General features: G+C 41.6%; 2 protein-coding genes across 2 annotated transcripts in view; both read right to left on the reverse strand.

The window, feature by feature from the left end:
• LOC135102371 (formin-2-like) overlaps positions 1-4,868 on the reverse strand; it is a 65,279-nt gene extending 60,411 nt beyond the window's left edge. Inside the window, exons 1-2 of the mRNA XM_064007502.1 lie at positions 4,756-4,868; positions 4,061-4,169 (exon numbers count right to left, since the gene is read on the reverse strand). Of these exons, the coding sequence (XP_063863572.1) occupies positions 4,061-4,161 (101 nt within the window). The 5' untranslated portion in view covers positions 4,162-4,169; positions 4,756-4,868. The remainder of the gene's footprint in view (positions 1-4,060; positions 4,170-4,755) is intronic.
• A 1,693-nt stretch (positions 4,869-6,561) lies between these two features.
• On the reverse strand, positions 6,562-14,226 carry LOC135101809 (transmembrane channel-like protein 7). The gene is made up of 5 exons (XM_064006101.1): positions 14,221-14,226; positions 13,108-13,169; positions 11,894-11,957; positions 10,730-11,044; positions 6,562-8,813 (listed from the first exon to the last, which is right to left on the reverse strand). The coding sequence occupies exons 1-5, from the start codon at positions 14,224-14,226 to the stop codon at positions 7,497-7,499; spliced, it is 1,764 nt and encodes a 587-aa protein (XP_063862171.1). The 3' UTR covers positions 6,562-7,496.
• Positions 14,227-14,615: the final 389 nt, after the last annotated feature.

Here is a 14,615-nt window from a genome sequence, read left to right on the forward strand (position 1 = left end):
CCTTCGTGGGCAGATCCCATTTCTTCACAAAGACTGGAAAATAATCTTGACTGCTTTGGTCTACTTTTAATAAAGTTCACCATTTTCACGACATTATCAAGAACAAATTTTAAATCTTGTCCAAGTGTTTTAGCAACAAGAGCTTCACGGTGCAAGAAACAATGTGTGGTAATCAGAAATGGATTTTCCTTCTTCACTAAAGACACAAAACCCTTTACTGACCCCACCATTGATGGACAACCATCTGTGCAAATTCCTACACATAATTTCCATGTTAAGTCCATTTCTACCAAATATTCTGTCACTGTAGAAAATATTTCCTGTCCTGTTGTTTGACTTAGTTCTTTGCAGCACAAGAATTGCTCGGTTATTTTCTTATCATCAATGAAACGGATGAACACAAGTAACTGAGGTTTCCCTCCAATATCTGTTGATTCGTCCGCTTGTAAGGCAAACATTTTATCTTTCACCAGTTCACACACACTTTTCTCAATGTCAGATGACATATCCTTGATTCGTCTGCCAATCGTATCGTTTGAGAGAGGAATTTTTTTCACTTCTTTTTCAGCCTCATCCCCAAACAAAGTTTTCACTACAGAACAGCAAGCTGGAAGAAAATAGGATTCTGCAATTGAATGGGGTTTCATTTGTTTTACTGTTTGTTCTGCTACTAAATAGCTTGCTTTCTGTGCCTTTTCTGCTACCTTCACTTTTTTCTCAAACCCAAGACTTTGTTGTTTGTTTTCTTTCAAGAGTCTCTTAAAGTAATCTATAGGTTTCTGTGTCAGGTGACGATGCTTAGTTGATAAATGTCTCTTCATTTTCTGTGGAGTCATATATTCATTTGATAACTCCAAGCCACAAACAACACATTTTGGTTTAGGGCCATTTTCGCTATCACAGCAAGTGAATCCAAGTCCAAGGTAACTGTCGTTATACATGCGAAATGACTTGCTGCGGCTACTTTTGCTGGTACCTGTCATTGTTTTAACTGATCTCAAGCCCGTCATATCACTTTTTCTGCTCGGACCCGCACAGCTGTACTCACTTTCAACTCTCACTTCATTTTCTTCACTTTCCACGATATGGCCTGGACGAGACGTCTCACTTTCACCAGGTTTTACGGTTACGTCACCATCAGTGCCTTCGACACATGTACGCTTTGACTTAATAATGTCCTCTGCAACTTCTTCTTCTTTTTCTTCAGCACATTTACGCTTTTTTATGAGGTATTTCTCCATTTTTAAGCCTCGTTGAGCAACGAATGCAGTACGGCACTACGCGTTACGGGGAGTCAACTGTAGCACTGAGACCCCTTGGTCCTGGCCCTGGAGCTGCCTACCCAATGTTCTCGTTATATGTTGCCATATTAATTGTTACTAAAGGTTCACGCAAATCACATCATATATTCCATCTTGTATACAACCAACTGGTATGCATATGCTCAGTTTGTACACACATCTAAAATTTTTCACATGAACGTGTAAATAAGTAAAATAAGACAAGTGATATGGCAACTCAGGAATGCCAGCTGACTGCAGCTCTGATGGACGGGTACAGGACGTGTCCGAGTACTCGCGGCGCACCTATGTGATCCACATAGGTGCGGCGCACAGGTTGAGAAACACTGCCCTACAGCTTAAAACTTTCCGAAACTTGACCGTGAACCTCTGCGAGCGAAGACTGCACAGACAGGAGCTGATATCGTGGGTGTTGTGACTGCCTAACTATTAATCCACCAGGTGATAGCGCAAAATAACCGCACTGTTGTAAAAATAATGACCTGCAGCATGTCTTGGGCAATGCAGCACTCCATGTTCACTGAATAGAACAAAACCAGCAACAAGTTACGTACAGGAGATGAACTGTGTCATGCTGCGGGGGGAGAGCTTGGGGTGGGTACGTAGTCATGTCCTGGGTACGAAACTTTTTTTTTTTTTTTTCATAGTAACTCCTCGATACTGATCCAAGACAGCCAGTCCGATACAAAAAAATCGCAATTCACATAAGTATCATTTCTCCCAGGGATGCATGATCGTAAAGCACCCCTGTACACCACTCCCAAGACTTCCCTGTGACCTGAGTCTTTTTCTTCCTTTTATTACTATATTACTGGCTGTTGGAGTAGAGCAGCAGTTTTACGCCTTTTTTTTTAACCCTATCACTGCTAAACTACATCTCTCATAGTCACTTAAAATCCTATTAAACATTTATTTTTGTATTAGTCCCTTGAGAAATTCTGTAGTCTTAAAAATACAAATTACTTGTCCTTTTGTCTGAGGAACAATGCAAGGATTTTTTTTTTTTTTCTTTCATTGCTTTAAAAGTTGATAAAGGACTGCTAGCTGTGAAAAAGGTTAACACTTCCTGAGTTGGTGGTCTGCCACATGTCACCCTCACGACATCACATCTTTTCTTCCTTCCATCAAGTGATTTCCTCATGCCAAATATTTACTTCGCACTGCTTGATAATAACGCGTTCCGCTCCACTTCGTCATTCCTATCGTTATTCATTCAACCGCCGCGATCTTGACGATTCATCCCGATTACTCGTTAAAAATGGAGGGTATGGTATGCTCGTGTGTGTGTGTGTGTGTGTGTGTGTGTTCCCAGAGTCTTCAGGATAATGTGCTGGCTCCGTGTTCTTAAACGCCCTGTTCTCTCACCAGGACTATTCACAAAGGTCACAGGTTAGTCAGGTTTTCATGGATGTTCCTCCCACTGATGATGCATAATAAACTATTACTACAACTACTCGAACCTTAGCCTGGTAAGAAGCACGTAGGAACATCATCATGGAGCTGGCGTGTATGTGTGTGTTTGACTGCTACTTAGATCGTAAAGCGCGAAACAAGTAAGGTTACTGCCACAGTCAGAAGAGGAAATATTATCAATCTTATCCATCTCTTATCGATGCGAGGCGTCAACACAGCCTGACTGGCCAGCATCGTGACCCTCGTGGCGGGAAATACTCTCTCACATTTATGCTGATTCACTCTCAGTAACAAGTCATAACTATCAAATTTAAGTAAGTAGCTACGTAGGCACCTAACCAGTATGACTGTGACGAAATGCCAGTGCAATTAGAACAGATAAAATACTCATATTGTGTAATTAAAAAATATCAGTAAACAATCCTGTTGCAAAAATAAAGAGGTTATATTACCTTCCCCGCCCATTCAGCTCAACAGAATCGTATTTTTGATAACTTGGCCAATCAAGTAAAATATTTCAACACTCACATTATACATACTGCGTAACTAGGGCTAACTACCTTGTATTCACTGCGTGCTGCTTCGTCGGCCAAGTTTCAATTTACCTTCACTAAGTCTAACACCAAACCTGTGATAGGCTTTACCTCTCTCTGACAAGTGCTCGGGGACCAAAGTAACGGTAAAAACTGTTCTAATAGCGCGCTGGTGGAGCAGTTCTGCCGACCCTCCAAATATGTCTCTAGTATGCTACATTCTTTCACCCTCCCAATCTTTCAACACCACTACATTCTCTGATTTATGTACTCATACTTCTACTGACTCGAACTACACTCACACTTATTATCTTGTTTGCCGCCAGTTCATGTTCTGAGTTGGAGAGCAACTCGTACTGAAGATTACGAAGGTTGTGATTACTCATGCTGGTGTTGCTACTTCTGCTGCTGCTGCTACAACTACTACTATGTACTCTACTAGCACACACACACACACACACACACACACACACTATTGTGTACCTTCAGTATTGCAACACCAACAACAATTTGATGTTAACACAAGCAGTAATCTGTTCATCTAACTTATCCACACACGCTCTGCAACAAACACGTAAACAGGACAAGAGCAACAACAAAAGAAATGAAAATAATAATAATAATAATAATAATAATAATAATAATAATAATAATAATAATAATAATAATAATAATAATAAAGATTATAAAATCGTAATAATAATGTCAATGTTAATGGCAAAAGGTAGTTAAGGCCCAGTGGTACACCCGGTGCACCGTTGCCTATCGCCACACCTCATCCTCCCACAGACAGACCACACCAGACAGACGTACCGAAACTTGATCTCCAGGTCTTGCTTGGCTGCCTTGTACTTCTGGATGGTGCCCTGAATATATTGCTCGTATTTCTTCTTGTCCACGGCTGTCACTTCCATCCTGCTAGCTGAGGGAGAAAGGAGGAATCTCAGGACAGAGTATTAGTGACACGGCACCTTCAGGATTTTGATGACTAAGCCGCAGAAACGCCTCGATGGCACTTTATGCAATTTCAGCGTTCATCTCCTATTGGTTCTTTCCTTTTTCTTGTTATGTAGATATTCCTTTCATCTTCTTTTATCACGCTATTATATTTTATTTCATCTTCTCTTATCACGCTATTATATTTTGCAAAAAAATTACATGTTGACACTTTAATATAACTTCTTTTATAACACTTTTTTCAATTTCATATTTTCAGCACTCGATTTATTTCCTTGCTTCACTGGAATAACTCAGCGCTATTTTCCGGTACATCAAGTACTTGCAAAACGCTCCAAACACCGGTGCTCCGAGCAGCAACACGGAACATCGCAATCTGTAGAAGCTTTCAGAGCACCTTTTAACACAACATACAAAACACACTGTAAGAATCGCATTTTCTGCCGTCACTATATGCCATGATCTAATCTTTCCTTTTCCTAGAGCAGTAAGGGAGGCGATAGTCACTCCTTATCGTGATCGTGCCGCGCAGAGCCAATGCCACTACCTACAGCCTTTCCTGACTGGACGACGGGGAGAGGACGACTGACTGACTACTAGCCGCTCACGCCTCCCGCCGCCCTCACTCCACAACTTATCGCTCACCACAGCACCTCCTCCATTTGCACGCCGCAGAGGCATTATGATACTCGTCAGGCATTATTTTGTTTCAACTTTCTTCATTAATCACTGAAGACCGAAGGAGGAGAAATATAATACGCACGTTGTTGCAGCGCAATGATGTTCGTAAATCTGTTGACCTACATTTAACTCTATTCCGTAATTGATGTAATTTACTGACGTTCATAAATAGGAGAATCTCATCTATTCATAAAAAAAGAAAAAAAAAAACGAAATCTAACCGCAATACTTTTTTTTTTTTACCACTAATGAAAGATAATTATGAAATGTCGCATCCCAACAGGCGTACCCGAAGATTTGTGGAAAAGAAGTGAAGTAGTCGCACTGAGTTGCCAAACAGGGCATTAGCGTGGGCGAACCACTCCTGGCTGGATCTGTGTTCAGCTCGACGCGCCCTGAAAACGCAATCTGTTAACAAAATAGTGTGACAGGAAGGAAAGACAGCACAATCCGTTCTGTTTGAGTTAAGGATTAGTGTTCGAGGAGGTCACACTCGAAGTGACTCGGACGTGGAGCAAGTGCAGGCTGCCTTTTAATCTGCTTCCTTCCCGTTCCCTTGGGACCATCCACCTGAATGCTGGTGATGAGTGGGCGTAACTTGCCTTAGCTAAATTCCGGTGAAGGAGTATCGAAATTAAATATTGCTACTCCTATGGCAATACATTATTTTTTTATCTAATCTGAAAACGTTAGTAATGAGTCATGAATATATTTAGTAATTATTAAACGTTTTTAAGTATACCACCTTGAACTTGTAGGAACATTTACGCTCACTGGAAAGGAACTGTTTACTATAACTGGAAATAAATGGTTAATGTAGACACCCTCATGCAGGCCGCGATGGAAGACGGATGTAGCGGAAGGGAGGGACTCCCTGCCTGTGTCCTGTACCAACACCACTGCTGGACTCTTTATCATCACCACCACCACCACCACCAGCAGGAACAACAGCATCAACAATAAATGTTCACATCTATTCTTTTATTATACATACATCCTTTTATTATATATACATGCATACCATGCGCACATAGTGCACATGGTATGCACGTGGTTTAATACTATCAACATGGTCAGTCCCACATGTATTCGGATCAATCCTAACAATTATTTCTCACAGGAATCAAACGGCTTACAGTCTCTTAAAACCTCTTTAAATAGAATAAAAAAAAAAAAAGAGGAGGGAGCAAATGTAGGAAGAAGCAAGAAAAAAAAGGGGGCGAGGGGAGAATGAAGAAACTGATGCAAAAGCACGCACGCTTCTCTCACCTGTTGGTTCACTTGTTTCGAAGCTGATTCGTTTCATTTCATGCCTTATCCTCAATATTAGAGAGAGAGAGAGAGAGAGAGAGAGAGAGAGGGTACCCAAAGGAGGATCTCTTGGTGCATTAAAAGGTACGACATTAATGTCTGGAATCACACACACACACACACACACACACACACACACACACACACACATGTAGTTGTGCAAGGTAATTACAAGTTTATATTATTATTATTATTATTATTATTATTATTATTATTATTATTATTACTATTATTATTATTATTATTATTATTAACAGTAGTAGTAGTAGTAGTAGCATTATTATCATCATCACAACTATAACTCTTCCTATGAATAACGTGCATCTTTTCTCAATACGTCAGCATGAGTGCGCATTTCAGATTGTTTTAAAGACAGAAAATACATCTAAAATGTGTGTGTGTGTGTGTGTGTGTGTGTGTGTGTGTGTGTGTGTGTGTAGCGAGGCTAGGGCGCGGCTGTACTAGTCATCGCGGCGCCCATCTGATCCGTGCCTTGTTCGCTCCGTCACACTCCCTTCCCAGCTCCCGCACCTGCTGTCCCCGTCCGCCCCGGCCAACCCACCCACCCCGCCGTCCTACCTTGGTCTTGTCCCACCTGGGTCCTGAGTAGCCCAATCATATCGGTCACTGAAATGGCATAGATTATATTGTACAGGGTGTGACTTCATAGCCTGGTTTCATTAAACATTGTTGCTATTGTTGTTATTGTTGTTGTTGATGTTGTTGTTGTTGTTGTTGTTGTTGTTGTTGTTGTTGTTGTCGTTGTTGTTGTTGTTGTTGCTGCTGCTGCTGCTGTTGCTGCTGTTGCTGCTGCTGTTGCTGCTGCTGTTGCTGCTGCTGTTGCTGCTGTTGCTGCTGTTGTTGTTGTTGTTGGTGGTGGTGGTGGTGGTGGAGGTGGTGGTGGTGGTGGTGGTGTCGCTGTTGTCTTCTTGCACTGGGTTTGACCCTTTGGTTAAGTTGATCCGCCTCTGCGCCTTCATCAGGAATTGCTTACTGACAGAAACATCCTTCAGGCGCCTCCCCAGTGCCTCGATGGTGTTCTGGCGGCAGTGCAGCAGCATCAGGTAATAGGTGGCAGGTAACAACATGAAGGCGACAGCGGCCCACAGTACCGCCGGGTCATCTAGACGGAGAAGTATCGTCCTAGGACATGGAATATATTGTGACATCAATGACGCTGAAACGAACTATTGATGGGTAATATTATTACTGTACAAAATGCCCGGGACCTCACAATATTTATTTTCTTTATTTAGTTATCATTATTTTTTAAAGACTTGATGACAACTAGGGCTTTGCCTTACCTGAACCACGTCCAAACCCCGTCCATCACACACACAGAGTACGTGAAGGCATCACAGGCACGTTCGAGTCCTCTGAAAGGTCCACAACCAAGGGAAGGCTGCAGGAAGACCAACACGGTAATGGCGTGGGCAGCAGCCGCGACCCACGCCACCGTCAACACCACCATGAACATGGCGGAGGAGCGGGACACTTGAATGACACGTGTAGCAGGGCGCGAGGCCAGCAGTGCCGCCGCCATCTCTAATAGCCACATTACCAGTAGAGATGCAAACACCAGCACCGGTACTAACGGCGCCACGGGCACGCTCAACCAGCACAGTGTCTGCAACGATAGCGCGTCCAACACTTTCTCTGCTATATCGAATGTTGGCAGGAACGCGTCATTATATAGAGCGCATGGTATCGTCAGAATCCTATAGAAAAGCAGCAGTAGCATCCTCACCATCCTCATCAGGAAGTCCCACACCACCTGTGCATACAGTTTTTTGCCAAGCGCCGTTTCCCAGCACGGCGTGTCGCTGCGACATGAAGCGTCGTGGGCACTCACGCTCAGCTGTGATACCACGAGCGTACCGATGGAGATGAAACGAAACGCGGCATTGCGGAGGATGAAGAGCAACAACGTGACTCGACTACTGTACTCCTCTACTGAGCCCAGTGAGGAGAGCAGCGGCGGCAGCACCAGCCCCAGCAACCACACCGTCAGGGTGTCCAAGAAGCTGAGAAGAAACTGCGCCATATCTTCCAGCCAAGGGTCACTAAAGTTTATGCTTCCTATTAGTGCCAGGCTGTGTTTGGCGACCATGACGATCACTAAACACCCTACCGCCACCACCAGACAGATCACACAATTGACCACAATTCTTTTGATGTGCAGCCTAGCCAGTTCGGAAGGAGTCCTGCGACTTTTGCTTCGCTGAAACTCATCTTCGTCAAGAGCAGCACGAATTTCAGTTCTCAGAATACTTTGCTTTGATATTATGAAGCGCTTGTCTGTAAGGGAGAAATCATACCCACAGAAGATCATCTTCGAGAAAATGAGGCCCCCCGAGACGAAGGCAATGTAGCGAAGCCACTGACCCACCCGTGTCACTACGGTCACCAAAGACACGGCGAACACGGATGCCACAGCCGTCAAGTGAACGGACGGCCATGGGTACAAAGAGTCGTGCAAGGCGGCAGGGTAACACCCCAGGAAGAGTGGCGAGTACTCCACGAATCCCTTGCCCAACAGTACTTCTGACACGAGGGGAGGAGTAAGCGGACTGTCTTGGTTGTGCTTGCTGAAGTAGAATACGGAACAGTCCTGTACCTGTACACAAAATACAAAAACAAGGTACATTTTCAAACATATAATATATATATATATATATATATATATATATATATATATATATATATATATATATATATATATATATATATATATATATATATATATATATATATATATATATATATATATATATATACACACACACACACACACACACACACACACACACACACACACACACACACACACACACACACACAAAGTGTCCTTTGTGGCAAATATATCTGCAAGTACCTGCGGTGCTACATACACTTAAAGAAAACACACAGATAAATTATCATACTATATAACATTATAAATCTTTGGTGGTCCCTTATGGGACTCTGTACAATACATTAGTTGCTGCTTACAACAGTGACGCATGAAGTCTTTCCTCCTGCTGGAAATTTGCCTACATTCAGCCTGTTCCAAAAAAAGAGTGACCGTTCTTCAAACTTTCCTGCCTTTCTAAATTTCTTTTAATCTATCTTCAACAGGGTGATTCTTAAACATCTATCACTTCACAACCTTATATCTGATCGCCAGTTTGGGCTCCGTCGTGCCGCTCTACTGGTGATCTTGGCTTTCCTTACTCAGTCTTGGTCATCCTCTTTTAGGGATTTTTGTGAAACATTTGATAGAATCTGACACAAAGCTTTGTTTTCCAAACTATCCTCCTACGGCTTCTATCCTTCTCTCTGTAACTTTATCTAAGTTTCCTTTCTGACCGTACTATTGCTGGTGTGCTAGACGGTCACTGTTCTAACTCTATTAACAATGGTATTCCTCTGGGTTCTGTCCTGTCACCCACTTTCTTCTTATTATTTATCAACTTCTTGTCCTATCCACTCCAACGACCCTGCACTTTTCCACGCTATTTTTTAGATGTCCAATCCTTCTGAAATTAAATAATTCATGCAGAGAAGCCACAGAACGCCTGACTACTGATCTCTCTAAAATTTCTGATAGGGCATAGCAAACTTAGTATTATTCAGTGTCTTAAAAAATTCAGTTTCTTAATCTATCAATTCGACACAACCATACAAAAAACTATCCCCTCTTCTTCAACGGCACTTGACTATCTTCATCTTCTGCAACGGATATTCTCGGTCTGTTGTTTACAAATAATTTAAATTGAAAACTTCACATCACGTGCACGTTCTTGGTTACAAATAATAATATTCATATAAGCCAAACTTGGTGTATTCCGTCTTTTAACAGTTTTATCATATTTTTCTTTAAATCTACGAATGCTTTCATCATACATGAATTCATCTGGTGATGTATTGCGCTTAGCTGTTGTTCTATCAGGGAAACTGAATTTTATCACATCTTAAAAAAAAAAAGTCTTGCTGTGTTATCCTCTTGATGATAACTGTCTGATTATTATCTATTGTACTATAGTATACTATATACTATACTACTCGTACATTCTACTTATTTGCTCATTATATAAATTAGTGTCCTTTGTGGCAAATATATCTGAAAGTATCTGCGGTGCTACATGCACTTAGAGAAAACACAGATAGATTATTATACTATATAACATTATAAATCTTTGTGTTTTCTGTAAGTGTATGTAGCACCGCAGGTACTTACTAGTATACTTGCCACAAAGAACACGAATGACGTGGGCACACCGCAAGGCTAATGAATACAAGTAATCGATGATTAAAAATAAAATAAAATAAAATAAGGCCCATGATATCTGGAGGAAGGTTGTCGACTATTTTTACATTGTGCGTACTTCAGAACAACACCGCAGGCCCGCGCTTTGCTTGGGACTCGACTTATCCACCGAGAAACTCTCTCCCCCTCTCGACACACGGATACAAAAACGTCTGTTTGAGTGTCCTAAATCAAATATAATCAACTGTGCAGAAGGTTGGTGACTTATCTAGACCAGATATTACCATGTTGTTGTCGAAGGTGGGTTTGAAGTAGAAACAGGACTCGCTGTCAGTAGGGCTGGCAGAGAGGGAGGCAAAGGAGCTAGAGGGAGGCATGTAGTCAGAAGCATTAGGAGTCCATGCCTTCCAGCCGCCCATCACTAGATCATTGTACTTGTCTTTTAAAATTACTTCTGTGACGAAAGGTATTCCTAGTGTGGCCAACATGAGCAAGCTGATGACAAAGTTAAGCACCAAAAGATCCCGAATGAAGTTGAAGACAGCCACGCCGCTCGCTCCAAACCGACCGTCGATCTTGCGTGTTAGAATATTGCCGAACTGAAAGGTAAGGAGAGTGTTGTAGATTTGTTGACTCATCATGAATACGTGAGAGAGAGAGAGAGAGAGAGAGAGAGAGAGAGAGAGAGAGAGAGAGAGAGAGAGAGAGAGAGAGAGAGATTTACTACATACTTGCATGGACGTCATGGTCCTGGCCATCCTCTTTTTCACAATGGTCAGCCTCTGCTGCAGCTCACGCAACGCCTTGCACCGTCCTGTCTCCTTCGTCTCCTGTAAATATGCGGATTGCAGGAAACACACACACACACACACACACACACACACACAAAAAAAAAAAAGAAAAAAAGAAAAAAAAAGAAAGAAAGCAAATAAATAAATAAATAAATAAATAAATATATATATATATATATATATATATATATATATATATATATATATATATATATATATATATATATATATATATATATATATATATATATATATATATATATATATATATTTATTTATTTATTTACTTATCTGGATATCATATTTTTTGGAGGGAAAGAGTGCGATGTGTCTCACCTGCCGGAGTTGTTTCAGATGTTTGAGCCACGAGCGTCGTTGGGCCAGGGGCGTCCCGACAACGTTACACCATCGCTCTTTTATACTCGCCTCTCCTGACCAGTCTCGGAAAAAATAATAAATAAATAAATAAAATAAAGAAAGAAAGAAAGAAATAAAACAAAAAATAAAATTTCATTCTTCCTTTTTTTTTTTTTTTTTTTCAAAATGACGCACTGGCATGCATTAGATTATCACTTCTACTCGCTATTCATCATCAGTATCTGTCGTTGTGGGGTAAGTATTAATTGCATACACTCATGCACACACACACACACACACGAAGGGAAGGTTCCTCGCCTCCAGCTCCTGCTGAGAAGAGAAGTTGTCGATTTGCAGCCTGTACCTACAGCGACAGAACAATAACCTAGGAGAGGTAAGAGAAGGAAAGACAGGCAAGGAAATGGAAGGAGTGAATGAGCTATTAAATTTCGTTTCGGTAACCTGGAATAAACAAACAACCCGACAGAAATGAGTGGAGACGATTGGAGGAGACCTTTGTCGTGTAATAAAATCATGAAAGTTCACGATGATGATAATGATAATAATAATGGTGGTGGTGGTGGGGGTGGCCAATGGTAATAGTGTATGTAATCCATATCACTAAGATCCTCGTCAATCTCATTTCCGCTAAACCTGTCGAATATATGAATCTGAAACCACGTTGCATGAAATGGAGCGTTGATTCCTTCACATACTCGTACTCAACTCATTTGTAAAGATGGGAAGGTGTGTCATGGATGGGACTTTTTGTCATAGAGAGAGGACGGAGCTGCACTCATACTTACCCATAGTGGAAGGAGGAACGAAGCTGCCGGAGACAGGTCTTATTGATGGCAAGTCTTCCTCTAGTCTTTCCTTTTTCTCCGCATCTCTACCTCCGTCTTCATTATGTTTGTTTCTTTTCCATGCATTAGCACGACGCTGAAGCCCACTTTTTTTTACTAATTCGACCTCGTGACCTGACTCGATGGTGTTAAGCGATTCTTTTGTGCCATGTGACTCGTTCCTGCCACCTGACGTCTTGTTACTGCGACGTGATTCGTTTGCAGATTTTGAACTCTTCTGAAGATAAATTTTGCTTTAGTCATTGTCTACAATATTTAATTAGTCTAGAAAGAAGCTCTATCATGGCTTGGAAACTCTGTCACCTTCTACCGTTAGTACATAATCAGCTACCACATGCAGCAACTCACATCTAATACAGCACTCGTGTAACCTGTGCAGATTAATTATTAATTATAATTATATAATTATTATTAATTATTATTATAGCGTATCTATTTCGAAACAACTAAAGCCTCACATATCAGTCTGAAGTCAAACGGTAATTCATGATCTAGTGCATTATTTTCATCGTGTAACCATAACCTGGTAACTTTCACTTCTGTAACAACATCGATGCAGAAGTTAAGTACCTGATTTGCGAGGTATTGCCGCAGATGCTCCTTTCTGCCCTTCGAACTCATTCCGCTACGGAGACAGTTCTTGCATACGGAGTACACCATGTTTTTGAGCCTTGGATGCAGATGTTGATCGAGCCAGCTGCTGAAACCTCCTGTGTTTGCGTTTGCACAACGTCACAGGAACACGGAAGATACTGTGGCTCGAGAGACAAAGAGAGAAATCCTTACCATGGAACAAGGGTGGTGGCGGACCGATGGCTGGAGAGAGAACATGGAAGACTGATTGTGCTAACTTTGGTAGACATGAAAGTGACTTGAGAATTATTTTACCATTAGAATGCCTCTGAATGTTGTGCATTTGCTATTAATCAGTTATGCTACAAGCATTTTCTCACTATTAAAACTGGGCCGTACTATTAGCTTCAGCGCTACAGTTTTTTTTTCAACGAATCGCTTTCCACTGCCCAAGGTAATGGTTTTCCATCAACTGACTAACCTTGTCTGCTTCGTTTAATGTTGTGCCTGGCTTGATTGGCAGATACATTAGCAGGTCACGTCGCTATCAGTGACAGACCAGCACCTTCGTGGAGTGTTTGCTAACGGTGATAAAATATGGACGCATAATGACAATGAAGTGTAGCTGCTCCTTAGCTAGAAATATTCGCATAGTATAAACTGAATTAACTTAAATTAGATTATATCTCAGGGGAATTAATACCTCTGGAGACAAGAGAGTGTCTATGCTGGTCAGTAAAGGCGGCGCTTCACAGCGTGCCGCATGAGCCTAATGACCGTAATGAGAAAGCGGGGTCATGCTGCTCTGCACGGGGAAGTCTGGCGCGAGGAATTTTATGGTGGTGATGCGCGACGTAATTCCAGTATATTCCTTGCACCGAAGCTTCCTTTTACTTTTCCAGCATTGTGGAAGCAGTTCCTACAGTATTCCACAAAGGACAGCGGCGGCATTCATGTACACGCGCTCCGACAGTGATACTGAGCAGGCAGAAAAGCATTGATTCGTGAGGCGGCTCGTGCCGCATTGTGTAGACAAGTGATGTATTGGATATTAAATTCTAGAGTTCCATGGATGCGAAGGCAGAGCTGAATATGCATTAAAAAAAAAAAAAAAACAGGTTACGGATATGATTGCAGATATTAAAATATCAATATTTGCATATGACTGCATTTGCGAATTTCTTTTACCTCCATATCCGCGGTTGCGGATAATTTTTACACCACAGTAATACGAAGTGCGTCGTATCTGCGACAAAGAGCTTTAGAGAGAGAAAGAATGATGAAGAAATGAAAAAAAAAGAAAGAAAATAACAACAGTAGATTATTGATGAATAATAGAATAAGTAAAAATATGTATTATATTTCAGGAATGTAAATGTAACTGAGTAAGGGGAGTACAGGGGGCAAGGAGATGGAAGAATCATAAGTGGGAAGGGGGTGGATGAGAAGGACAAAAAGTAGGGGACAGGAAAAGGTAACACTTTTCCCCACTACTTCCTCCTTCCCTCTAATTCTTCACCCACTCTTCATCCTTTCCTAGTTGTGTGTATGTGGACGATGATAAATATCATTGCCCATTACAC

The sequence above is a fragment of the Scylla paramamosain genome, chromosome 7 (genome assembly GCF_035594125.1).
Source record: "Scylla paramamosain isolate STU-SP2022 chromosome 7, ASM3559412v1, whole genome shotgun sequence".
Taxonomy (NCBI): Eukaryota; Metazoa; Arthropoda; class Malacostraca; order Decapoda; family Portunidae; genus Scylla; species Scylla paramamosain.